Genomic DNA, 27,522 nt, shown 5'->3' on the forward strand with positions numbered 1-27,522 from the left:
TATAGACAAATAAAAAAACAGACTATCACTCAGTTTGTGTAGTTCAAGATTTGTTTTTTTTATTAACAATGTATCCCTTTAATAAGATTGTATGCTTCTTTAGGTCAGCAATGCCCCAAAACACACTGTACACATTATACAAGGGAAACCACGATTCAAGCAAAAAACACAACAAAAAAAATCATTAAATTATAATACAGTCTCAAGGAAAAATATATAAATAACTCTCTCATCTCAGTCACTCTGCTATGGTAAAGATATAATAAATAGATCTGACATCCCTCAGCAGACCTATAAATCACACTAGGAGTCCACTTGTGTAGCAGCATAATAGCAAAACTAACCAATAGAAACAGAAACCTGTTCCCATGGAAACCTTACAGCAATCCATAAATGATCACGTCACCCTGTCCTCTCATCTCAGCTAATGATAGACAGCAATATCTGCATCGTGAAAACAACTTAGGGACAATTACTTTCCCCAGTTTGCAAACAAGTGATGGCAACCTATTATGATTTAAGACAATGAAACTATTAGAAGCATTTGGAAGAAATAAATTAACACTTTTCAGAAACAGTGACAATGATCTAATATTACAGTTTTGACATGCCGTTTGTACATGCAGTGAGAGCGAAGCACAGAGGTAGGGTTTCTGACAACCTCCATAAAAAGAACCAATGAAAAGGTGAGAACCTGGCTGTTGCCACTGTCGGAGGCAGTGTCCTTCCAAACCAGGGTCAGAGATAGAGGAATACAGAAAGGATGACAGACAGCAAGCCACAGCAGTTATGTTCCATGTGTCCAGATGGGAAAAGAGTGTGATGGTTAATTAAAACACTACTGATGTTTGATTGTCTGACAGTCTATAGACAAATAGAAAAATGGTTGTTTAAACAAGAATGAGTCTTTTGATCATAAGCAGAGTTGGAAATAATAAACTTATGAGATCACAGCACAACCATCTCTAGCAGAAACAAACTGAGGGTATGACTATGAGGGAGGCTTCTAGAACATTCTGTAGTGTTTCCATTATGAGGGAGAAGAGGATGAGTCCAGCACTGACTAGGATGGACTGAACATGCCTTTTTCATATCAGCATACACCAGCGCAAGATCACATTTTTCAAGACTTAGTCATATTTCATCCAGCTTATGTTTAGGTTAAGTGTGATGTGTTAAGTAGTTGATGTGTCATGTCTGTTGGTCAGGCTTGTACATCCATCTGAAAACAGCATTTGGTTAAACTGCTCCCCCTGTTGGCCATAGGCAGGAACAAAACTAGACATGTCGGGTTTCATTTGTTCAGACAGTCCGTCTCCTCTTCCTCAAGCAACCGGAGGGAGACAACCCTTTCACTCATTCTTTAACATCCATGATCCCTTCCTTCTCTCACCCATGCTCCCTCCATCTTGAACTTCAGCAAAACTTCTCCCCTCTTCTCTTTTATCCTTGCCCCCCTATTCTCTCCATCTCCCTTTTTTCACTATGTTGCGCTCTGTATCTCTATGTGAGGGTTGGAGGGAAAGCAGCGTCTCAACAGGGAGGGGAGGACAGAGACGAGGAAGGTCAAAACTTCGTGGGAGGGTCTACATCCACTCCGACGGGCTTTGGTGGCTTCGACAGGATCGCTTCTGCTTCCTCGTACATCTGAGGGGACAGGATGTGACATGAGCATGAGGTCAGAAGTCGCAGGAGATGACTGTCATATTTCTGTTGTAACCACTAACGTAAATCGGAAGTGTAGGGGTTGAGGAGCGTCGGTCTCCTCTCCCTGCCAATCAACCCATCACCCATACATCCTAACTACTAGAGAAGATCTGAAAGGATGTATAAGCAATATGGCAAAAACAAAATCGACCTAGCCTAACAAAGACGTGGAGCTATTACCATAAACCCATCTAATTCTTCCAGATCTACATAAGTAACTAGAGAGAGGGGCTAGGAGTGAATTTGGGACTGGGGAGAAATGGAGAGACCGTATAGAAGAGGACCTTACCGGTATGAAGTGTACGTCCTGAAAGAGTTCCTGTATGAAGCGTCGAGAGGGCAGGCGGAACATACAGTGGGCCAGCAGGTGAGACACCTCAGAGTACAAACAGATATCATCAAACGCATAGGGAAACTTCTCTTTTATCCTGGAGAGGCAGAGAAAGCAGACACCATTAAAGCTCCAATGCAGCCATTTTTTCTTTTTGTATCTTAATATCAAAATAATTTCTGGGTAAGAATTAAGTACCTTTCAGTGAATGTTTCCAATTAAAATGGTCAAAAATAAAAACAAATACCTTCATAGCAAAGGGCAATTTCTCAAGCAAGAATTCTGCTAGGACTATCTGGGAGTGGAAATCTTGCTATGGATGCGGTAAAGAGGTCAATGGAACTCGATCAAAACAATGGAAATGCCATGGAAACGCCTGGGGGAAAGATCCTGAATCTCCTCACTGCCCCTCAGCAAAATTAGCCTATATTTAGGCTACTGTTTATATGTGCATTTCACACACAGGTTATTTTAAAATAACCTATTTTAATTGTTTTAAATCGGTGTAATGCTTGTATGGATGTCAATACCAATACATTTTCATGTCATCGTCACCAACCAACTGCATTGCAGTTAAAAATGACTAACATTAACGATTTATAAGAACACGAGTTAGCATTTAGCAGTCACTTCTTCTAAACCTGACAAGGGACTACTTCTAAATGTTATGCAGCAAAAACAGCCAAATATCCAAATCGGACTTTATTAACCACATTGTGTGCCTGCTACAATGCATCAACCATGACGGATTTGACGAATATCCACTTAGTTAGATCAGATTTGTTGAATGTGGGCCAACCAGCATTCTTCTATCCCCCCAGTCTGCGTTCCATTGACCTCTTTACCACATCTATTGGCAAAGAGGTTTCAAACTCTTTCTTATTGGTCTATTAACTAATTTACCGCATGATGATGTCACCATGGAAGGCCATTATCATAATTCTCACAATTTCACAGTATTACTCCAACCTCAGTGTGGAACTGTATATAAAACACAGGAAAATCTGTGTTGGGGGAGGGGGTTTAATTGTGTGTGTGTCTTACGTCAGTAGCCCTGTCTCGTGGCCCTTGGTTCCTACAGAAGAGCTGAGGTTGATGACGAGGCGAAGCACCTCCTTCCTCAGCAGGACCCGACAGGCCGGGCCGTCTTCAGATATTGCCTTGCCACCTGACGGACATACACAACAGCCTATCAGAGCTCACTCACACAACCTGACCAAATCAGACGTTTTGATCGGAATTAGAATGTTTAACAAAGGTGTACATATGCAGTCTGTGCGTGTGCTGCAGACAGCCTCCTGAGACTGCAGTGTGTGTGTGCATACCTAGCACTATGCCAGCAGGAGTAGGTGTGCTGCAGACGGATCCCTGTGACACAGCAGCGTCGCTGCAGCCGGAGACGCCAGAGAACTTGGACTGAGGCATCACCTCCAGACGATGGCTGGTCTGACTCGACCACGGAAAGTCTATGTAGTCTATGAAAAGAGAGATGGGACGGGGGGGTAAGGCAACCATTACTCTGAGTGTGTATGTGTGTGCGTGTGTACTCAGAGTAGTCGGTGTGTGTGTGATTTCTCACCAGTGCGTGTGTGTGCGTTGTTGATCTGAGGCTGTGTGGGGTAACCCAGTACAGTAGCTCCTACGCAGTAGAGACAGTTGTCGTCAGTGTGTTCCTGTAGACCCGTCTCCTCTGGACCCAGGATATGGTTCTGGTTGTTCTCTCTGCTGGCCATCAGCTCTGAGATACTGAACTGCTGCTTCAGCAGTGGGATAGGAGGATAGGGACGATCACCGTCACCTACAGTACACAGGGCATAGAACACGCAGTCACACCTACTGGAACTGGAAGTAAACCATTTCTATCATTCACGTTAAACTATCATCACTATCCCACCCATCTCTCAATCTCTCCCTCTCCTTCCTTACCGTCTGAGTCTCCAAAGTAGAACGGACACTTCTCGCCGGCGGGCGGGCTAGTCCTCTGTTGGAAATAGGGCGTGTCTCGGATGTAGAACATGTCGTTGATGTCCATGGGCAGCGCCAGGCCCACGTAGTCGTCGTTACAGCCGTAGGCGGCGCTGGACACCATGGAGCGCACCGACGAGCAACGCTGCAGAGTGATCTGGTTGATGGGGCTCAGCAGATCCTCCTTGTCCAGAGACGCAAAGCTCAACGCCTTCAGAAACCTGCCGGGCGGAGGGAGACGGGTGAGAGTGAGGGGTGACAAGAGGGCGAGGGGAGCGAGGGCAGACACAGTTAGACGTAGCTATATGGCGAGAGAAGTAGAGAGAGAATGAAAAACTCTGACAAAGAGAGAAACACACAAAAACACATGGAAATGTGGGGCTCCTAATCCACACCACAACTACACAGTGCCATCTTAAAAAACAGCAGGGTTCATCTGCTTGGATCTACAAAGGGAATCTAGCCTCCTAGTCCTATCAATATACTCCAAAACAAAACTGTGGGAAGGACAGTCAACACTAAGAAATACCTATGAAACTGTGGTGCGTAAGCAGAAACTCTGAGTAGTAGGGATGTGACAAAAAAAAAAAAAGTCTTAACGTTTGAACTGCAAATCGTTTTTTTTTCCGATAAGAAAAATGAATTCAATTCCACAGGAATTCACAACGCTGCTGCCAGGAACAGTTTGGGTCTCACGGTACGTCCCATTCAGATGGTTAAGCATTGCACCTGTACTACCATTACTGTACCCCAATTCCACCTAGCAACGTTTGCATTTCCTTCTCATTTAACTTCTCAAAGTATTGCCACACAGGATTTCGCTGCTGTCGCTTGCCTTTCCAAGTTTTCCAACTGTTAACGACGATGACGTAGCGTTGGAGCGTCAAACACCAAAATGACTGATTCCTCGACTCCTTGCACATCGACTGCCGGTGTCAACTCCCATTTATGTGCGTCAAGATTCGATTCCGCTAGGAATCGGCTCCTAAGATTCAGTATTTTTGGAACGGAGGACACTTGATTATTTGCCGTACTTCCGAGAAAACAACACTTGCATCTTTCACAGCGAGAGAGAGGACAGAGTGTGGAGGGGCACAGTATAGGCAGGTCAGCCACTAGGCAGAGTCAAACCGTGCACTAGGCCGATCTATCGGCAATCAAAAACTCTCTCGCAATGGAATGCTGTATCTGGCAATTTCTTGGCTTGCGATTTCAATAAAGCAGGGTATATCATCAATGAATAGGCTAGGATATTGAGATGCAACACCTCTCTCTTACAGTATCTGTGCATGTGCACGGGTTCACTTCACGCTGTTCACAGAGTGGTAGCCAGGTCACCAAAACAGTGGAGAAGTTGAGCCTCGATCGTCGACACGCCCTTAGTTGCGGAAATTGACCCACTATGTCGTTTACTTCCTGCATCTACTTTCTGTATCGTTTTTTTTGGTTAGAGATTTTTCTTGACATTAAGCATTTAAGGACACCAATTTCAACACAGGAGGGGAACTGCTCTACAAAAAAAATGGAGGCTAGGTTGGTCCACCCACCAAGGCATAGAGACGGACATCCTGCGGAGTGGCTGGACAGCTGGACAGCTGACCCTCTTAGCAGACAACCTGAGAGATCACCAGCGCATACACACACACACACACACACACACACACACACACACACACACACACCCACACCCACACAGCTGTTACTGCTCTGAACCAGAAGAGAGACACACCGTTGCTGCTGAAGATGACTAATAGCCCAGAGATACAACACACAAGCACACAGAGCCATTACCTCTAAACACACACACGCGCAACCATTACAGCTAGAGACTACAGCTAACCCTCAGACAAGCTGACAGACCAGCACATCCAGGTATCTAAAGGGGGAAGAGGTGGACACTACTGGAGTGGTCCACCCACCGAGGGACGTAGGCTCTGGATGGCCTGCGGTGGGCATCAGAGGGGCGGGGGGCTGGACAGCTCACTCTCTTAGCAGACAACCTGAGGTACTCCACCTCAGTCTGCTTCTCTCTGTCTACCGACCAAGACTGGGCTGTGGGGAAGAACCCTTCAGGGGCCCAAGCTGAGCTAGAAAGAACAGAGAGTTCAATGACCTCACAAACCAGCACACAACACACACCCACAATAAAAGACAAACAGATTAAAAGGAGAGTGGAGAATGATTAGACAGAGCAGTAGAACATTGATATGACCAGTCACAGACAGACAGACAAGGACCTATGACTGAGAAAAGCATGAGCAATGGCAGCCAGCAGCCATGACGGGGAGTGAAAACCCACCAGAAGTTGTCCTTACTTGTGTGAGTTCGAGTGTGAATATAGGTGTGCGTTTGTACGTGCATATTGCATTTCCCATATATGTGTGCGTTTTTGTGCAGCGTTCAGATACCTTATGTGTAGCGTGCGACGTAACTTACCTGCGCGGCGTTAGCCTCGAGTCCAGACTACCGGTCTTCATAGTGATAGTGTCAGTGAAGAGCACGTCTTTAGCGGGCGACGCTAACGACTCACTATGAGACAGAGACGGGTGGATCCTCTGCTGCTGCAGCCTCTTCAGAGTAGCATAGCCTAGTGCATCCCGCGGGCTGGTGTACATGAAACTGCAGTCTGCAAGGCTCTTAATGGCCGCCACCGAGGGAGACTTGAGGCTCTGGGCTCTGCGGGGGAGGGTGTGTGAGGAGCCAGGGGGGACCAGGGAGACAGAGCTGGACTTGGAGAGAGGCAGGTGGTTGGTGTGGGCCTGGGTTGGGGCGAGGGTGTACAGCGTTTTGACCGTCTTAGCCGAGACCACTGTGTTGAGGCTGACACAGTCCGACGAGTCTGGCTCGGGATGCTCAGGGTTTCCCACAGTCTCGCGGGAGGGGCTGGAGCTCATGGAGCTGATGCCGCTTGTGGTGGTGTCTGTGTTGAAGCTCTGACTGCGGCTTTTAAACTGAGTCCCTCCCCCATCTCCTCCCGCTAGACGTTCCCGGCTACTCTGCTCCCTGGACGGGGGCTCTCCAGGACCCCCCAGCCCAGACCCCCCTCCACCAGCCCGGGATAGCCTCCCCTCTCCCAGCTGCTCCTCAGACCCCCCCACAGAGTCCCTGATCCCCACAAAGGAGGTTTCCAGGCTGACTGTGGGACTCTTGGGCATGCCTCTCCCATTGAACACAGGCGTAAACACATCGCCTTGCGACGAGGAGTAGATGGAGGGCTCCGTTACCGTCCTGTTCCTCCTCAGCCCTCCCAGTTTAGGCTCGGTGGGGGTGCGGATGCCCCCCATTGACTTGGGGTCGCTGGTGGAGCGCAACTTCTTGCTGGGGAGCGAGAGGGAGTTGAGAAAGCGGTTGCGTACAAAACGGGTGGAGGCCAGGATGGTGAAGGGGCTGCGGTCCTTCATGGGTTTGGAACGCAGGTAGAGGGAGGCGTCGTCTGATTGGTCCAACATCTCAGACTTGTCATCATCCAGGATGTACATGTCTAAATACACACACACACACACACACACACACGTGACAAACATTACACAACATACAGTACCAGTCAAAAGTTGACACACCTACTCATTCAAGGGGTTTTCTATTTGCACTTTCTTCTACGTTGTAGAATAGCAGAAGACATCAAACTATGAAATAGCACATATGGAATCATGTAGAAACCAAACAATTGTTAAAGATTCTTCAAAGTAGCCACTCTTTGCCTTGACAGCTTTGCACACTCTTGGCATTCTCTCAACCAGCTTCACCTGGAATGCTTTTCCAACAGTCTAGAAGGAGTTCCTATATGCTGAGCACTTGTTGGCTGCTTTTCCTTCACTCTGCAGTCCAACTCATCTCAAACCATCTCAATTGGGTTGAGGTCAGGGGATTGTGGAGGCTAGGTCATCTGATGCAGCACTCCATCACTCTCCTTCTTGGTCAAATAGCTCTTATACAGCCTGGAGGTGTGTTTGGGGTCATTGTGATAGTGGGACTAAGCACAAACCAGCAAAGCAGATGGGATGGCGTATCGCTGCAGAATTCTGTGGTAGACATACTGGTTAAGTGTGCCTTGAATTCAAAATACATCACTAACAGTGTCACCAGCAAAGCACCCCCACACCACCTCCTCCATGCTTCACAGTGTGAACCACACATGCGGAGATCATCCATTCACCTACCCTGCGTCTCACAAAGGCACAGCGGTTGGAACCAAAAATCTCAAATTTGGACTCATCAGACCAAAGGACAGATATCCACCGGTCTAATGTTCATTTCTCATGTTTTTTGTCCCAAGGAAGTCTCTTCTTCTTATTGGTATCCTTTAGTAGTGGTATCTTCGCAACAACTCAACCATGAAGGCCTGATTCACACAGTCTCCTCTGAAAAGTTGATGATGATATGTGTCTGTTACTTGAACTCTGAAGCAGTTATTTGGGCTGCAATTTCTGAGGTTGATAACTCTACTGAATGTATCCGCTGCAGCAGAGGTAACTCCTGGTCTTCCTTTCATGTGGCGGTCCTCATGAGAGCCAGTTTCATCATAGTGCTTGATGGTTTTTGCGACTGCACTTGAAGAAACTTTCAAAGTTCTTAACATTTTCCGTATTGACTGACCTTCATGTCTTAAAGTAATGATGGACTGTCGTTTCTCTTTGCTCATTTGAGCTGTTCTTGCCATAATATGGACTTTTACCAAATAGGGCTCTTCTGTATACGCCCCTACCTTGTCACAGCACAACTGATTGGCTCAAATGCATTAAGGAAAGAAATTCCACAAATTAACTTAACGCACATCTGTAGATTGAAATGCATTCCAGGTGACAACCTCAAAGCTGGTTGAAAGAATGGCAAGAGGGTGCAAAGCATGGCTATTTGAAGAATAGCAAATATATTTTGATTTGTTAAACACTTTTTTGGCTACTACAAGATTACATGTGCTATTTCATAGTGTTGATGTCTTCACTATAATTCTACAATATAGAAAATAGTAAAAAAAAAAAAAAAAAAAAAAAAAGGTGCTCAAAAAGATCTGACCGGTAGTGTACAGTATGTGAGAATTCTGTTAATTCTACAATGTAGAAAAAAGTAAAAATAAAGAAAACTCCTTGAATGAGTAGATGTGTCCAAACTTTTGACTGGTACTGTACACGACAGAAAATACACACAAAACAAACAATTATTCCCTGCTTAAAAACACCTACAGAAGCTACATATATCCATAATATATACAAATCGAATGAAAAAATAAAAATAGGAAAGAAAGTGCTACGAGGATGTGCTTAACAGAAACGGTCTTTTTTGCCTGGTGAAGAGTTTCATGGTTAACTCACTGGGTTGGGACTCGCTCTCGCTATTGTGCCGGGAGCTGGTGTACTCGGAGTTGAGACTGAGCGTGCTCGGTACGGAGGAAAGTTCAGAGGTCATCGGTTTGTCCACCTCGTCTGGGGTGACGGGCCACAGTGTCTGGCGACTGTGTCTGACTGTGTCCCAGCCATACTGTTTCAACACTTCACAGCCCTGCCGCGTCTTGGAGATCACGCCAACGACGTACACGCACGTTCTGGAGGGAGAGAAAACAGACATGAGACTGTTGGCGAGACATCAGGTTCATCTCTGTGTGCGCGCGCGTGTGTGTGTGTGCGTCCCCTTACCCCCGTACGGACAGGACCTCACAGTGTTGTGCCAAGGCCAGGATGTCAGGGATGACGTTCTCCTCCTGAAGCAGGTTCAGACCCCAGTTTGATGACCCAATGTTACCCTGGAAACAAGACATACATTCACTATCATTAACACAACAGACCCTGGGAACCACAGTCGGAACCAATGTCAGAGCACTGGAGGACGCAGACTGTCTATAGCGTCTACCCAAGAGAAAATAAAGACCATTATGAACCAATGGTGTTTGTTTTTTCTTTACTGTAACTGACAACACGTGTACTTTTCATACAACGTTGTGATTTATGTGCCGAGTGGTTAGGGGAACTGACCAGAGCCCAGAGGGCTGCCTTCAGCTGTTTGATGCCCTCCCAGGTGTCCAGCATCGGGGAGCGAACCGTGTAGCTGAGGTCAGGGACCACGCTCTGGAGAGCGTGAGACAGTCGGTAAGATACCAAAACCCATAGGTTCTTCACATTAAAAAAGACCTTTGTAAAGCAGAATTACCTGAGTCTCTAGTAGGTGGCAGCCTGTCTTATCATGGACTAGCTGACCATACAAGTGCACAGGAAGATAAACATTTGGTCTCTGTAACCTAGAGACAAAACACACAAAGACAATGTACTCATGTTCAACAACTGAGAAAAATAAATATAGTTGGCTCAAGATCACAGCCGATGGATTTTTGGTGGTGGAGAGCAACACGGTATGCAGGCTTTACAGTTGTTTTAGCCCAGCACAGCTTCCACTTATCTAAACAAGACTACGACGCGCCAAATCAGGCGAGTTAGTGCTGGGCCAGGACAAAGGCCTGCGCATGTGGCCTGCAACCCTCCAGGACCAGGGCTGGTGACCACTGGATCATGGCTAACTGTCCAGCTTAGTAAGGTAAGCAGTCTCACCTTTGGTTGCTGCGTCTGACGTAGTTGTCTCCGTCCACAGGTTTCCGGTATGTAGTTAACGCTTCATTCAACTGCTCCTCAATCAGATCTACATACTTCAGGTTGTACTCCTGTTCACCACAGCCGGGGGGGTGCAGAAAACAAATCATTAGTGGATTACATTTGTACTGATATTGAGAGTTTTAAACACAATCAATACAGTTAAAGTTGCACTACGCAGAAATCGCTCTGCCATTTCCTGGTTGCTAAATTTCAAATGTTTTGCCAAATTTCAGTTTGTGACAAAATAAGCAAGTATAGTGTAGAGAATCATTATACCATCTAAACCGCTGTCAAATATATATTTTCCATAACCAACAATATTGTATTTTCAACTGTGTGTACAAAATCGAAAGTAAAAGATGCAAAAACTAAAAACTTTAGTTGAACAGGTCTATCACTTCTAAGACTTGTTCTATAACACATTTCAATGTGAATTTGGTCGGGTCACCCAAAAAATTATATTGCAGCTTTAAATGCCATTTGATTTGAAAAATCTGTCTTTATGTTATTGTTGTTTTTTTTTACTATCTGTGAATGATTGTTTTGTACTGTGTTTTGTGTGGACCAATGGAAGAGTAGCAGTTGCAGCTAATGGAGAAATTAATGAACGAGCAGGCTTACCTTTTGCCATCTGTCCAACTGTTTGCTGACATAGCCCCTCTCATTGAGGTAGGAGAAGCCCTTAGGAATAGACAGAAACCTGCACAAAGGACTCTGGTTTTTAGAGGTGGAACACAACCTCTCAGCACACCTGTGTGTCTGTGTATTCATCTGTGTATTCATCTGTGTGTGTGTGTGTGTGTGTGTGTGTGTGTGTGTGTGTCAGACTGACCTGAGGAGCAGCAGAAGTCCCTTGTCTCCCAGGTGGGTCAGAGCCGGTTTGAGTTGGATCAGAGCATGGAGGTTAGCCTGGGGCGACACAATAAAACATCATGGAGCCGTTAGGGACAACACAATATAACATCCACTCCATACACCGTCGTTCTTACATTCCCCAGCCCATCGTCAGCCCTCTCCAACATATTCAGCACTCTCCCACCTTGTCCTCGCAGGCCTCGTCCAGTATGTCCAGGGCTTCCATGGAGACCGCCTTGCTGTGGTCGTGCAGCTGGGTGACCAGCAGCTCCATGCCCCAGTTACTGAAGAACTCCACCCCTGCCCTCAGCAACACACGAAGGTGCTTGGTGGCATACAGCCTGCACGTCTGTGTATTGACACAGAAGGTGGAAAAGAGGTTGTTCAGGATCAGTATTGTTTCAGCAACAACCTATCCATCATCACCCACATTGAAGCCCGTGCATCCATTCATTCATCCATCCCTCCCGCCTGGCTAAAGCCTTACATCAGTGGCAGCAGTGAGGATCTTGGAGAGGATGACTCTGGCCAGTCCATCTGTGCTGTAGTCCAGAGTAGACACAGCCAGCTTCAACACAGCGTCCTGATTCTTCACAGAGCACAGGTTCAGCAGACTGAGGAGGAGAACACGCACGGAATCAGGCAGTTGTCTGAGCTGTGTCTCAACTGGAACTCTATTCCCCAAAACCTAGACATTCAGTAGGAACCCAGTCCAAACAATGGATTTTTGGCACTCAATAGCCTACTGCCTACTTTGACTCATCTGGCCAATAAAAATGGAGCTGCTGTTATTTCAACCAATCAGTGTTTTCCTCCTATTCAAGTTCACGCTGACAATTTTTAAAGGGGCAATAGTCCAGACTGACCTCTGAAAGAGGCCGCACTTCTCCAGCAGTTTAACCCCGTGTGAGTGGGCCGAGAGGGTCCCCAGGAACAAGAAGTAGTGCTGGCTGAGGGTGGTGAGCAGCCCGTTGCTCTGGAGACAGCGGTCAGGCTTCAGACCAGAGGACAAGGACAGCCAGGCCACCATGTCCTTCACCAGCTCCTCCAGGTACGCCTGGCCATCCTGCGAGAGGGGCGAGGTGGAGGGTGGACAAAAACCATGAGAAAAAAAAGCTATTGGTTTGGGGCTAGGTCAATTTCAAAGCTACCTTTCTTTAAAAAAGGTGACACCAAAAGATAAATGTGTCCCACATTGACGTTTCCTCTGCACCTTTATTTTTCTGCTATATTTCCTCACCTCATCAGACTCTATGAGGAACTCGATGAACTGGCATCCCACCACAGTGAGCTGTCTGGCTTTAGGATGGTCCAGCTCCAGCCCTGCATACAGCTTACTGCTGGGCTTATAGAAGTACAGCAGTCTCCGCACAAACCTGGACCACACACACAGTAATAAAGGGGGACACCTTACCACAGTCAAGCTCCGTATTTCACTAGTTGTAGTAGTGAATGGAAGGTGGGTCTTACTTGTGCATCTGTTCATCTTTGTTGTTCCTGAGGTTAACGTTAGGCCACTGGGAGAGGAGAACCAAAACATATATGAAATATGGCAATAGCAAATCAACCAACTGAAACACACTCCCAGTCAGTCTTCTACAAGTTTTATAATATTGCTATGACTGACCTTGAGGATAGTTGCGATGAGGAGCCAGTTCCAGTCAAGGTTCTGTTTGTGGTTAAGGATCTGACTGTCTCTCAGGTTCAACATCAGGGCTTCCTCCGTGTCCTACAACACACACGCAGCTTGCGTCACTGAATGTTGCTAAGGAAGGCTTTGGGGCTATAGGTGAACAATTAACCTAGATGGCAAAGATGCCTGTGTGAGGCGTACCTTAATGGCATAGATGTCTCTGTGTACGCGTGTGTGTGTCTCTCTCCGGTGGTGTGCAGACACAGACTTGCGGACAATGTGGTCCAGATACAGACTATGGGGTTTGGGTCCTTGTTTCTTCTTGTCATGGAAACGCTTCAAGTGGTTGACTGCCGCACTCGCCCGTCTAAAAATACAGAAAAGGTGCCCAAAAAATAAAAATATCAGAGACGTGAAAAAGTGAGTGATTGCGTGCATGTGCGTGTGTGTGTGTGTGTACACTCACAGGCGTTTCTCCTTGGGGATGTCAAAAGAGGCAGCCATGTTGATAAGGGTGGGCAGACAGTGCAGGTGGTGACTGTGGGAGTGAGGGAGGATGGTGTTGGCCTAGCGATAAAAAGAGAGCGCGAGAGAGAAAAGGTGAAAGAGAGAAAGTGAAGCAAACACATAACAAACCATTTATGCACAGCTGAATGAAAGCAACTACCAAGTACATACGTGTCCTCAAATAGAGCCACATCAACAGCAGAGCAGCACGCTCCTCAGAAGGAGCTACAGTAGCTATAAACGGTATATCAGAGAGCCATGTCCCTGTGTATTACCATGTGTAGCAGTTCTCCCAGTAGGATGGTGGCTCTCACTGATATCTGGTCCTCACTGCTGGTCACAACTTCTACCAGGCCCTACAGGGTAGAGAGAAAGAAGAGAGAAAGAAAGAACGAGCGAGAAATAATTAAATAATATCCATAAAACATGAAAGAAAAATCTCATGTTTGGGCGTTCCTGTCTCCTTACCTCTAGCAGGCAACTGGAGATGAAGGCAGCCAGTACCAAAGCCAGGTAGTTATCCATCAGGTCAGGCCTGAAAAACACAGCAGGACAAACAAGCAGACATTATAGCCACAGGAGAGATGGTGGTTGGATCTGAGAGGCACCCATATTCACAGTTTTTGTCAAGTGTGTAATAAAGGTGTAAAACTTGCTATTCTATATGTTCTATATTGTAAATTCCTGTGGGTAGAATGCATTTCCTACCTGGGAGCATAAAGCGATATTGATTAATTTATTTAAAAAAATATATATTTATTATCTGTGGTGTCATGCGTTACCTGGACCTTGCTCGATGAGGCAGGAGGACTTTAGCCTCCGCAGCCACAAAGCCATCAGACAGTCTCCAGCTGTCCTGGCACCTACTGGGGTCTACAGGAGAACACAACACACATCAACAAAATAAACTATTTAAACCTAGTAGTTTTTGAACGCATGTTTGATAAATGTTTATAACCAGGGCATTGGGGGGGGGGATAAAGAAATTAGAAACGCTAATATCACTCACCCACGCTGAGAAGTGCTTCCGTAAAGTCCTGGGTTACGATGGGGAGAGGTAGCCTAAATATCTCATACAATACCTCCATCAAACCTTTCTGCAGGGGGCAAGGAGAAAGGTCAGAGACACAACCAAATAGTGGCTCTCGAAGAACAGATCGAGAAGGCATACTTTTCATTATATTTATTTAAACAAATCTCATATTTCAGTACCCACCCTCACTTCCACATTTGGTATAGACAGCAGACCAATAAGGGATTGGATCCCAGAGTTCCCGGCCCTACAGAGGTTAATGATCCCTGGATCGCAGCGGAGACAGAGTCTACCATTAACACATTCATGACTTGGCAGCAAAAGTGAAGACAGAGACCAAACAATGCGATACTAGCTTAAAAAGGGAATCTACTCAGCATTCTCTTCAGAGGGGTATTTGAGCGTTGACCCATTCAAAGCTGCTGGCATTAAACAAATACTAACGGTACGTTTCTAGTCATGACCCACAATGCAAAGAGAACCAGCCGAGCCAAACTGAATGGAGAGCTGAAGAGAATGAGAGAAAGAGACTCACCAGACCAGGAGCGGAAGGCAGCTACTATAGCCATCCTGCTGGACAGGAAACGAGCATCGCGGTCCTCCCTGGTTACACACACACACAACAGGATCACAATCTACACGACATAGGGACACACAACACACTAAACAGAACATTGGAACAGAGCCTCTGTTTACAACACACACACCACTTACTTGAGCTGGATCTCTGATGTGTCTGCATTGTGACGGTAGTGGAAGTCTGTGAAAGGTGCTAGGATTTGCTGAAAGAGCAGAACACAGGTTCATAAACAGAACAAAACATTTCTCTATGTATTCATTATCAGCAAGGCTAAATAATGTCCCAATATCATGAGTTGATTTTGTTCTCTCCTATTGCTGAGATTCCACTTAAATGGGACAAAACATTCAAGCATAGCAGCAATAGGCTAGATTTTTATTGAACGCTGACACAATTTTTCCTGGTTGGACATGCCAAGTCAGAGCGACACAGATATTACTCCAAACAGATCACATACATTATCCGTATTCATCCATATGATCACATAATCCATATTATAATATTTGCATTCTTCTTCCATAAGCGTGTTAAGACTGAGTGGTTACTGGAGTGGCCATGCTGCAGGTATGAAGGAAGGGGGGGGGGTATCAGTTTACACACAGACAGGATGTGTTGGAGAGAGAGGCTTTAGAGGGCTGATGTAACTGATCACTGTAATCTCCCTGGGAAAGACAAAAACAACCCAAGGGTGAATCCTCACTGGCTTGGCTAGTGGCTGCTCTAAATAGTCTACACTGACCTCTCCTAGTCTCTGTTCCTCAGCCTGCACTCTGCACTCATGGGAAAGAACGGTACCGGTGAAAGCCAATTCCCAAGAGGCTTCCCATGAAAATGAGTAAGAACACACCATATTGCTTTTACCTATCCTGGAGACGAGGAGAGAAAGTCACCGCCGACTTAAAGTGTGATGTGTGACTGGGAGTGTGTGAACCTCTAGTTTGATGCCTGTATGTACATACTGGCACGTGCATGGCGGCTGTGCGTACCTCCAGCTCCACATCATTGCGTACATATTGCCTGGTGTGTGGATGGTTGAGCAGGTGGAGGATGGTGGTGATCAGAGCCTCATTGATGCGGCTCAGCTGACAGTCGATCACACTCTTTAATATGGTGCTGAGACCCCCCCTATTGGCCACTACCTCTGGGTTCTTCAACGCTGCAGAGTATGGTTGACATAAAGACAGTGTTATTACACAGCAACTATGTGTGTAACTTCAGGATGGTTCACTCAGTGCCGAGGCTCTACACACCAAGTTCGCAGACGATGGCAATGGCAGCGCGCACCATACGGTCCCTCTCCTGCAGCCCGTCTGTTCCCACGGCGATCAGAGAGTTGGTGACAGAACTGGGGAACAGTAGAGCGTTCACTGTGATCATCTAGAGACAACGAGAGAGAGAGAGAGGAAGAAAGAGATTGAGAGCAAAGGTTACAGTACTAATTTTGCATTTCAGTTTATTTTAGAAGCAACATTACAGCAAATAGGTCACACAGCATGAGTGCCACTTTCAGAAGGTGGTGGGTCTAATCTGTGTGCGAGTAGAGCAAGTCTTTAAAGACTAGGCCCTTCCTCCACTTTCTCCGGATTAATCTAATCAAGCTAAGCCACATTAACTGGCAAGGACACAGACCACCAGCTGGAAGAGGCTAGCTGGCTAACCAACCTGGTCTAAGTAGGCTACTGTCAATGTAGCTTAGTATACAGGCAGCTGCCAAAATAAAGGAAACACTGGAGTAAATTTGGGATACAAAGTACACTGCTCAAAAAAATAAAGGGAACACTTAAACAACACAATGTAACTCCAAGTCAATCACACTTCTGTGAAATCAAACTGTCCACTTAAGAAGCAACACTGATTGACAATAAATTTCACATGCTGTTGTGCAAATGGAATAGACAAAAGGTGGAAATTATAGGCAATTAGCAAGACACCCCCCAAAACAGGAGTGATTCTGCAGGTGGTGACCACAGACCACTTCTCAGTTCCTAAGCTTCCTGGCTGATGTTTTGGTCACTTTTGAATGCTGGCAGTGCTCTCACTCTAGTGGTAGCATGAGACGGAGTCTACAACCCACACAAGTGGCTCAGGTAGTGTAGTTCATCCAGGATGGCACATCAATGCGAACTGTGGCAAAAAGGTTTGCTGTGTCTGTCATAGTGTCCAGAGCATGCAGGCGCTACCAGGAGACAGGCCAGTACATCAGGAGACGTGGAGGAGGCCGTAGGAGGGCAACAACTCAGCAGCAGGACCGGTACCTCCGCCTTAGTGCAAGGAGGTGCACTGCCAGAGCCCTGCAAAATGACCTCCAGCAGGCCACAAATGTGCATGTGTCAGCATATGGTCTCACAAGGGGTCTGAGGATCTCATCTCGGTACCTAATGGCAGTCAGGCTACCTCTGGCGAGCACATGGAGGGCTGTGCGGCCCCACAAAGAAATGCCACCCCACACCATGACTGACCCATCGCCAAACCGGTCATGCTGGAGGATGTTGCAGGCAGCAGAACGTTCTCCACAGCGTCTCGAGACTCTGTCACGTCTGTCACATGTGCTCAGTGTGAACCTGCTTTCATCTGTGAAGAGCACAGGGCGCCAGTGGCGAATTTGCCAATCTTGGTGTTCTCTGGCAAATGCCAAACGTCCTGCACGGTGTTGGGCTGTAAGCCCAACCCCCACCTGTAGACGTCGGGCCCTCATACCACCCTCATGGAGTCTGTTTCTGACCGTTTGAGCAGACACATGCACATTTGTGGCCTGCTGGAGGTCATTTAGCAGGGCGCTGGCAGTGCACCTCCTTGCACAAAGGCGGAGGTAGCGGTCCTGCTGCTGGGTTGTTGCCCTCCTACGGCCTCCTCCACGTCTCCTGATGTACTGGCCTGTCTCCTGGTAGCGCCTGCATGCTCTGGACACTACTCTGACAGACACAGCAAACCTTTTTGCCACAGTTCGCATTGATGTGCCATCCTGGATGAACTGCACTACCTGAGCCACTTGTGTGGGTTGTAGACTCCGTCTCATGCTACCACTCGAGTGAGAGCACTGCCAGCATTCAAAAGTGACCAAAACATCAGCCAGGAAGCATAGGAACTGAGAAGTGGTCTGTGGTCACCACCTGCAGAATCACTCCTGTTTTGGGGGGTGTCTTGCTAATTGCCTATAATTTCCACCTTTTGTCTATTCCATTTGCACAACAGCATGTGAAATTTATTGTCAATCAGTGTTGCTTCCTAAGTGGACAGTTTGATTTCACAGAAGTGTGATTGACTTGGAGTTACATTGTGTTGTTTAAGTGTTCCCTTTATTTTTTTGAGCAGTGTATATTGAAAGAAGGTGCTTCCACACAGTTGCAGTTCCTGAGTTAAGCAATTAGCATCCTATCATGCTTAGGGTCATGCATAAAAATGCCCAGTTGCCCATTATTTTGGCTACCATGGGTAGAAGAGGAGATCTCAGTGACTTTGAAAGTGGGGTAGGCTGTTGTAGGCTGTTGTTTAATATGAATGGAGTTGTAGACAAGTACGGGGAGCGCGGAAAAATAGCCTCAATTAGCTAAAAACAGAAAATGTGTGTCAGTCTGTCTCTTGTCAAAACAGTGAACAACTTGTTAACATTTCTGAATTATAATATATACTGTGGAGCCAGTTTCCCCACCCCAGATTAAACCAAGTTCTGGAATAAAGTGCACTTTCAATGAAGATTAAATTGGTCTTTGTTTTGGTCTGACCCGCTTTCCTCATTCTCATAGATCGTCTTTATTTCTCCCCTAGTTTTTAAAAGTGTGAACCCCTGGCAGTGCCAGTAGACCGTGGACATTATTGCCTGCCATGATAGGCCAGACAGCTCCGTTTGACCATCTACACCAGATGTCTGTTCATGAGGGTGCCCTGTTAGATAGAATGCTCATATATAAATGTTGTCTACGTTAGCTAGCAAATTGGTTAACTTAGCTGGCTACTGTAGCTAGCTAGCTTCTTTACAACGATTTGATGCGGTCATGACAGGCACTACCAGATGGTACGGTAGATAATTTATGGCGCCTCAGACTGTAAAGGCGGCCTCAGAACCATAGGGCGGCGCACAACTGGCCCAGTGTCTTCCAGGTTAGGGTTCGGCCGTCATTGTAAATAAGAATGTGTTCTTAACCGACTTGCCTAGTTAAATAAAAAATAAAAAAATGTATATTCTTGTAGGCTATGTAGCAATGTAACATTGAAATAAAATGATCTTTTACATTTACACATATAGTAAAAGTCACTAACAAGATCTAATTAGAAAGAACACACAAAGGGCCTTTATTACTGGAGATTACATGTGTAATCTACAGTGTAGAATTGAGATTATTATCTATAACATTTTTCTTAGCACATGCCCCCAAGTATAGTCTCTATAGTAGAGAAACGCTTGTCACCTTTCAAACAGGGCCAATCAATAAGGCCAACTCACAAGTATTGGCTGTTAAGACACGGTTCCTAATCAACACTAAAAGCAAAATAATTTTGAAAACATTAACAAACGATTGCATCGACACAGACCGTAAACTGACTACACAAAGCTTAAGTAGGCTACCGCAAAGGGAATCTGAACGCTGTTCGCTAGTGTTTCAGCCGATGTAAAGGTGCCTTTCGTATTTCTTTGCAGCGCATACATCATTTCAGGTTTTCGAAATTGATAAAATCTCAAATCTAGTGCAAATGCATTTTAGAAGTATTGCCTCTATAGCTAATACTGGACACTCCATTCTTCATCGCGCAGTCTTCTAAACTCCAGACTCCATTTAATGCCAATATGTTTAGATTTATTTTTGATTATACGTGGATCATAATTACAGTCTATCAGGTTGCGTGATCCTCATAATGTTACGTGGGAAATACAACTAATGGGGCGCAGAATTAAACGTATATCACACTCGCACAAATGCGACCAGTTATTTTTCGTATTTGCATTTTATTGATTTATTTCACTAGCAAATGCGAGTGAACTGCTGGCACTTTAGAGCCCACTGAATGTCAATCTTATGTTCGCTAACGTTAGCTTGAAATAATTAGTGTTTAGCTTTCTACAACACACGGAGTCGAAAAGGGATTTGTCCATGTGTTTACGTACAGATGACGCAGCATCACAGGAGGGGCAGACAAGGGATAGCTATGTCGAATAATGATGTATTAATCTCCATGTACGTTGACACAAACTCCGTACATGTCTGTGTGTTGCAACTTGAGAATCGGGATGTTATATCTAGTCAGTGGATTTATTTTTTTATTAAAATGTAAAAAATAAAAATAATTAGACAAATCAGGCCCTGCTTTACTTTACTCATTTCTGCTTTACTTTTAACTCGATCTCGTATCTGCGTACATGGACAGAAAATTGCGTAGTTGGTAGGGAAAATTCGTGCATGTGGGCAGCAATAATTTATATTATAAACTGGGTGGTTCAAGCCCTGAATGCTGATTGGCTGACAGCCATGGTATATCAGACCATATACCACGGGTATGACAAAATATTTATTTTTACTGCTCTAATTATATTGGTAACCAGTTTATAATAGCAATAAGGCACCTCTGGGGTTTGTGATATATGGCCAATATACCACGGCTAAGGGCAGTGTCCAGGCACTCCGTGTTGGGTCGTTCCAAGAACATCCCTTAGCCATGGTATATTGGCCATATACCACACCTCCTCGGGACTTATTGCTTAATATACACATGATATTACAGAAAAAAATATTAAGTTAGTGCAATATGAAGAAAGCAGACTTACCTTTCTGACCAGTCGGAGGGCCTGAGTCCTCTCCCCCTCATTGCTCTGCTGGATGTCAATGCACCTGATCAAAGCACACAGGGGGTATGACATCACAGCCACGGTTCATATTACACCAGGTTATACATCATCATGCTATCCCTATGGAATAATAGTCCCCATGATTCTATGGTACCGCTGATGTAGTAACAACTTTGCAAGCAACAGACTACCACAGTAGTATACTCGAGTGCAAAAACTTTTAACTTCCTTATTTTTATGAACTACATTGTTGTAAAATATGTTAAACATATGTAACATACAGGTAACTGTCAAAATAAAGGAAATACTTTAGTAAATGAGGGATACTAAGTATATGAAAAGCAGGTGCTTCTACTTAGGTGTGAATCCAGAGTTAATGAAGCAATTAAAACATCCCATAATGCTTAGGGTCATATATAAAAATGCCCAGTTGCCCATTATTTTGGCTACCATGGCTAGAAGAGATCTCAGTGACTTTGAAAAGAGGGGTCTCAACGGAGCATACAGGTTTTAAAGGTTGTGTGTATTTGTCTCAGTCACCAGATCTCAACCCAATTCAGCACTTACGGGAGATTTTTGGAGCAGCGCCTAAGACAGCGTTGTCCACCACCATCAAAAACACCAAATTATGGAATCTCTCATGGAAGAACGATGTCGCATCCCGCCAATATAGTTTCAGACACTTGTAGAATCTATGCCAAGGCACATTGAAGCTGTTCTTTCTCATGCTAGCCCAAAGCCCTACTAAGACACTTTATGTTGGTGTTTCCTTTATTTTGGCAGTTACCTGCATGCTAAATTGTACAAGATGAATCCAGTGTGTCCCTGCTCAGGTGTGGTGACGCGACAGAGTATCTCTCTCACCTGGCAATCAAGTAGTCCACCTGCAATCTGAGGACCTTTTGCAGCACGTTGCTGTCTCTGATGAGGTACCTCAGAACCCTCAGGCCTGCAGCACGCACCTCCTTGGCCTCATTCAGCAGGGCTAACCGCAGGCTAGGGAGGGACACAAAACACAGCTTAAATTGACACTAAATGGCAACGTACACTTACGGACACAGAATGGACACTCGCATAGCTTGGCCCCAAAAATTGTTTACAATGACCTATCACTAATTTGGATATGTTCCACAAACAATGGAAGTGTTTGGATAAAAGCGTCTGTTAAATAGCATTTAAAGTGTTTTAGGTTACACTATATGGGACTACTTACCAGATGATGATTTCTTCATATGTAAACCCAAACTTCTCCTCGCAGTGGCCAATGCTGATTAGCAGCTGAAACGGAGAAAGGATTGAACTTACAATCAGTTGACAGATGCATTGGATCCTTTGGCTGTCCATAACAATCCAGACTGAAGACATTTTGATATATAGCAAACATATGAATTGAGACAGAGACCCATATATTTGGGGTATTTACATTACATTTACAGTCATAATGATTTTTCCCCTGATATTTAGTATGGCAACATTTCAACAAGGACATGTTTATTACTTGTTCATAGCTTGTATGGCCATGGCATCTTTTGCACAGTGTGACAAACTGACAAAAGCTTAAATTCATAGTGTTTTAATGCTTTAAATCAATGCGCTTAAACCGTTTGCTGTAGGGTTGAAAAGAAGCCACCGTTCACACTCCGTAAAACCCAGTGCAGGGTGGGAGCGGAGGGAGAGGGATAGGGAGTAGGTCAGTGTGTGAGGGAGTTTGGAATCAGCAGTGATGTCAGAGCCCAGGCAGGCAGGCGGGGGCGGAAAGGGGGGCACTAAACATGCTACAGGGGGATTAGGTCACCTCTCGCTGTCCTGGAATCCTTAAAAGGAGCTGCAGGCCTCAACACCAGACTCACTCACTCTGTCCAGCGGTAAACCGAGAGTCAGGTGTATACACACAGCTCAGACCAACTGTATCTGGTAGCTGCCTTCACCTCTCTAATCTTACATAGGACAATAACACTTACACTAACCTATCAGGACAGGACATGCTAAGTTATAGTGGGGATGTCACAGGCTTGGAATACCAATGTTTCTCCTTTGACATGAACGTTTCAAAAAGTCACCATACAATTTGACTAAGCATCTTCCACCAAACACCTGATTGTCGATAACCTCGCCGCAACTATCAGAATAATATCCTTGCCATGGTGTGGCGCCTGGAGGGAAACTAAACCTGCAGATCTACTTGCTACAACCTTGGAAAACAGAGACCACATGCAACATCTCCAGTTTCAAAAGAACAACAATAACAACAATCTCTGGTTTCAAAGTCAGAGTGCTGTTGACGCACATGAGCTCTGCCCCATGGCCAGAGCTCCTATTACCATCACTGTCAGCATCACAATGACAAACTCAGCTAGGCCTGACTACAGGAGCTGAGGAACAGTGGGCCAAGGAGAGGTCAACGGCTACACATAGAAGAATATGTTCAGCAGACGCATCTCAATACTCTAAAGTTGCTTCCTAAATAAAAGCTAAATTAACCTAAATGAAGGTTGCATGTCATGTGATTTTGATCAGCCCTAGGTGGATATCAGCAGCCTAAAGTAGTTTCATCTCCTCTCCATCAGCACGGATTTGAAAAGCTAGGTGAAAGCAATAGTGTATATCTGCCAGTAATTAAATGTCACCTGACCAGTTGTATCACGTTGGTCAGGATGATGAAGCCACTAGGTGAAGATAGGTGAAATTTGACCCATCTAAGAGCTTGAATGCACAATGCAGCACCAGACACCTACACCAAACAAAACTTTTACAACTAAAGATGCAGCTATACACTGAGTGCACAAAACATTAAGGACACCTGTTCTTTCCATGACAGACTGACCAGGTGAATCCAGGTGAAAGCAATGATCCCTTATTGGTGTCACTTGTTAAAACCACTTCAAAATCAGTGTAGATGAGGAGATGGGGAGAAGACAGGATAAATAAGGATTTTTAAGCCTTGAGACAATTGAGACATGGATTGTGTGCCATTCATAGGGTGAATAGGCAAGAGATTTAAGATTCAAGATTTAAGTGCCTTTGAACGGGGTATGGTAGTATGTGCCAGGCGTACTGTCAAAAACCCAGCAGCGTTAGTTTTTCACGCTCAACAGTTTCCTGTGTGTATCAAGAATGGTCCACCACCCAAAGGACATCCAGCCAACTTGTCACAACTGTGGAAGGCATTTGGAGTCAACATGGGCCAGCATCCCTGTGGAATGCTTTCAACACCTTGTAGAGTCCATGCCCCGATGAATTGAGGCTGTTCTGAGGGCAAAGGGGGGTAGTGCAACTCAATATTAGGAAGGTGTCCTTAATGTTTTGTACACTCAGTGTATGTGTGTCATTAATAGGCCATACGATTAACAATATATGGATCTTCATGACCAGCTTCAGCAGACCAAACGCTTCCTCTGATTATCCACACACAAACATTAATTGTGATCTTACTAGTCCCATTTGTGCTTTTCATTAGTTTGATCTTATGTTAAAGGGATACTTTCGGATTTTGGCAATGAGGCCCTTTATCTACTTCCCCAGAGTCAGATGAAATCGTGGATACTATTGTGTCTTTAGCTAGCACAATTGCTAACTAGCTTTAGTGCAATGATTGGACTTCGCCATTGCGCTAACGCTAGTTAGCAATTGCGCTACCTATATTAAAACACTTCAGTTTTTTCCCGATTACGAGTATCACTTGATCCAAATGTCAATTTACGGATACGATTACGGCCATGTCAACACTTATAAGGTGTGACATTTTATTTTAGCTTTGACCCTAAACTATTACAGACAGTCCAACAATGTTACGTTGGGGCACAGCAAAGCTAAACCATGCACTTCAATAATGAGGGCAACTGCCATTGTCATCATTACATAAATCTGTAATACCTTTATGAAATTGTTCAGGTGGCCCAGTTTCCGCATGTTGGTGACGCCGTGTGGCTTGGCAACATTTTGAAGAATTTCCCGCAAGTTGTCAGAGGGTTCTGTAAAAAAGAAGGGAGTTGAAATACAAACAAAACATCAAAGCTTTTTGATATTCCAGTAATACTGAACCAATGTACCTATATCGGTATCTAACATTAACTCGTTTTAGCTGGTCACACCAATGCACTGTGAACAGTAAACACACTCTGGACATCTAAATAGAAGGCATGTTTAGGCAGGGTCAAAAGTAGGAAGTTCCTTCTGTTTTTCACCTCATTCACCTCAACCATTACATGGTAGCTAAAAGATACATGCACATAAACACATCTAGCTACTGTATCTCATATAATTCCATTCCATCTGTGTCAGGCTGGGGCTGTTAATGATAATGTACCAGAGGAAAAGGGTGCTCAGGCAGTCACTCAACTAAGCTGCTTTGGATCCTAAACTGCAACCTATTCTATGGCACAGTGAAAATGTGATGCAATTTGACTTCCCACAGGTATATCCATGCTCTGCCCCCCGATTCAGAGGGGTTGGGTTAAATGCGGAAGACACATTTTGGTTGAATGCATTCAGTTGTTCAACTGACGAGGTACCCCCTTCCATCTCATGAAATACTGTGAGGGTAGAACTGATGTTAGTGAAGATACATAGTGCAACGCTTGAAGGCAGTTGTTTACAATTAACATTACATGCTCTATCCTTATTGAAAACATGATTGATGAACTCCTATTAATCTGTTTACACTCTGTCACAGGAGTGGAAGCAGCATCGGGAACAATTTGAGGGCATGGTTGTAGGATGCAAGTGATTGCATAGGGACATTACTGAGTCAGGGGCTTCTTTCACACGAAAAGTGAAACGCTGGCAGGGCAGGAGTTGACACACCGTGCTGGAAAAGCGATCAGAGTGTATTGGCTTCTGGATAGTAAATACTCATACTCAATGTCTATTTAACCATGAACTCGAGTTGTCAAAATGTGACGCCCACCGCCGGTTTCAGCTGGACGTTAGCTAGCAACTGAGTTGTGAACGACCTTCAAACAAACCTAGCGGCTGTATGATTGGCCGTGTTTACGTTAGCTAGCTACAATATTTTAATAGCTTGCTAGCTTACCACATTACAATCCTAGGAATGTAGCTAGCTATATAAAACTAGCCACACGCCCAAATAATTAACCAGCTAACTCAACCCAGTCATAACAAATACACTGTATAGGAAAGCGAGCTAATACTAGTCACTAATCAAAACAACACAGGAGCATTATCTTGCCTCTGATAGCTAGGGCGTTTTCATTACGGAAACTGTTTAAGAACCAAACAGAGCAAAACCAGCGTTTATTCGGCATATTCAGATAACGTTAGGTCCCTCCCCGTTTCGCTCCGTTTAATTAACGTTTTGCAACAAAATCGGCGTAATAAATAGCCCCTGGGGTTTAATTAGTCCAAACAGTTGTGTTTTGCATCTAAAACGAGATTTTGTATTGGACAAAATCAGTTAGTTCCCTCCCGGTATGGTTCAGTTTGCATCCGTTTAAGAACGTTTTTTAACATAATCGGCGTAAAACATACACCCTTGCTGACGTTACGCCTCTTTGGTGTTCCTTAAGATTCTGCAAGCTGGTTATCAAAGTATTCAACAACCAATAACCAGTAGAAGGTATTTTGAGCCATTTTCCAGCCCCATCAACACCATATATTGCTGCAAACAGTAGCATCCATTTGTACAATAACCGCTTTCACTTCGTGTGAATACTTTCTGCTTAACGTTACCTCTGGTCAGATCGAGCGGTACGTTCTCTTCCCCACTGTCATTCCGACCTGTCAAAAATAGACAACGGGGACATTGTAAGGCAACACACCTGGGTCATCAGAAACTAGAATAAATAGTAATTTACAATTTCAAGTTTATAAAGCTTATGTCGGGGTGAGTATTTCAAGCTTACCTCGCATCCGAAGACTTCGGATCGGACGGCCGCGGATGCTGACCGCCATGTTTCCAGGAACATACACAACCCCGGAAACTTCGTGAAATCTCGCGAGACAATATGGATTGGTTTATCGCGCATTGACTAGTACGAATGGTTTTAGGGAGAGGCAATAATAAGGACACTTGACTTGTAAAACGACTAACGACTAAACTAACTGATCGTAACCTAATTTGAACCAATTCTGAAATTAAATATCGGTTTGCAGGTCAGGAGTGTCCTTATATAGCCTTTTTCCGGTCTGAGAGCATATTTTAATATAAAGACACCAACTAAAATACACAGCAAATGTTTCACATGCTGAGAGAGAAATTTTTCTTAAACACATAAATTTACATTGCAACCCATTCATTCAAATTGAATAAACACAACAACAATAGTATTCAAGGCACATTTATCTGTAATTCTTTTAACACAATCAAATTACACATTTGAAGTACATTGTTTTTTCACCAGAAATAAACACATAGTACCAGGTCTACACCTGTGGTATTCGGCGCATGTGACTAATACAATTTGATTTGATGAAGCTGTCATTTTATTATTTTTTTTATTTAACCTTTACTTAACTAGGCAAATCAGTTAAGAACAAATTATTATTTACAATGATGGCCTCCCTGGCCAAACCCAGACGACGCTAGGCTAAAT

General features: G+C 44.8%; 1 protein-coding gene across 4 annotated transcripts; it reads right to left on the reverse strand.

The window, feature by feature from the left end:
* Nucleotides 1–39: 39 nt before the first annotated feature.
* On the reverse strand, nt 40–26,902 carry LOC129853800 (rapamycin-insensitive companion of mTOR-like). Of its 4 annotated transcripts, XM_055920211.1 has the most exons (39): nt 26,833–26,902; nt 26,660–26,707; nt 24,845–24,942; nt 22,185–22,249; nt 21,836–21,967; nt 20,951–21,014; nt 16,443–16,569; nt 16,179–16,348; nt 15,327–15,394; nt 15,148–15,215; nt 14,796–14,878; nt 14,589–14,676; nt 14,362–14,452; nt 14,048–14,114; nt 13,855–13,935; nt 13,539–13,639; nt 13,274–13,439; nt 13,067–13,168; nt 12,910–12,956; nt 12,680–12,815; nt 12,306–12,505; nt 11,927–12,053; nt 11,624–11,788; nt 11,417–11,493; nt 11,206–11,284; nt 10,543–10,652; nt 10,148–10,235; nt 9,973–10,065; nt 9,637–9,743; nt 9,316–9,545; nt 6,440–7,484; nt 5,923–6,090; nt 5,551–5,619; nt 3,965–4,224; nt 3,618–3,836; nt 3,364–3,513; nt 3,083–3,206; nt 1,997–2,135; nt 40–1,647 (listed from the first exon to the last, which is right to left on the reverse strand). In XM_055920211.1, exons 1-39 carry the CDS (start codon nt 26,879–26,881, stop codon nt 1,567–1,569), a joined length of 5,382 nt encoding a protein of 1,793 aa, XP_055776186.1. In that variant the 5' UTR covers nt 26,882–26,902; the 3' UTR covers nt 40–1,566. The 4 variants fall into 4 exon arrangements, with proteins under 4 accessions (XP_055776186.1, XP_055776187.1, XP_055776188.1 ...); XM_055920212.1 differs by lacking the exon at nt 5,923–6,090; XM_055920213.1 differs by lacking the exons at nt 5,551–5,619; nt 5,923–6,090.
* Between the last annotated feature and the right edge of the window lie 620 nt (nt 26,903–27,522).

This window comes from Salvelinus fontinalis, chromosome 4, assembly GCF_029448725.1.
Source record: "Salvelinus fontinalis isolate EN_2023a chromosome 4, ASM2944872v1, whole genome shotgun sequence".
In the NCBI taxonomy this organism is placed as follows: domain Eukaryota; kingdom Metazoa; phylum Chordata; class Actinopteri; order Salmoniformes; family Salmonidae; genus Salvelinus; species Salvelinus fontinalis.

Coding starts and splice junctions, on each gene's coding strand:
- LOC129853800 (XM_055920211.1), bottom strand. CDS start 26,881: ATGGCGGTCAGCATCCGCGGCCGTCCGATCCGAAGTCTTCGGATGCGA. Junction 12,054..12,305: donor AAGTGCGGCCTCTTTCAGAG/GTCAGTCTGGAC, acceptor TCTCCTCCTCAG/TCTGCTGAACCTGTGCTCTG. Junction 7,485..9,315: donor CGAGAGCGAGTCCCAACCCA/GTGAGTTAACCA, acceptor GTGTGTATTTAG/ACATGTACATCCTGGATGAT.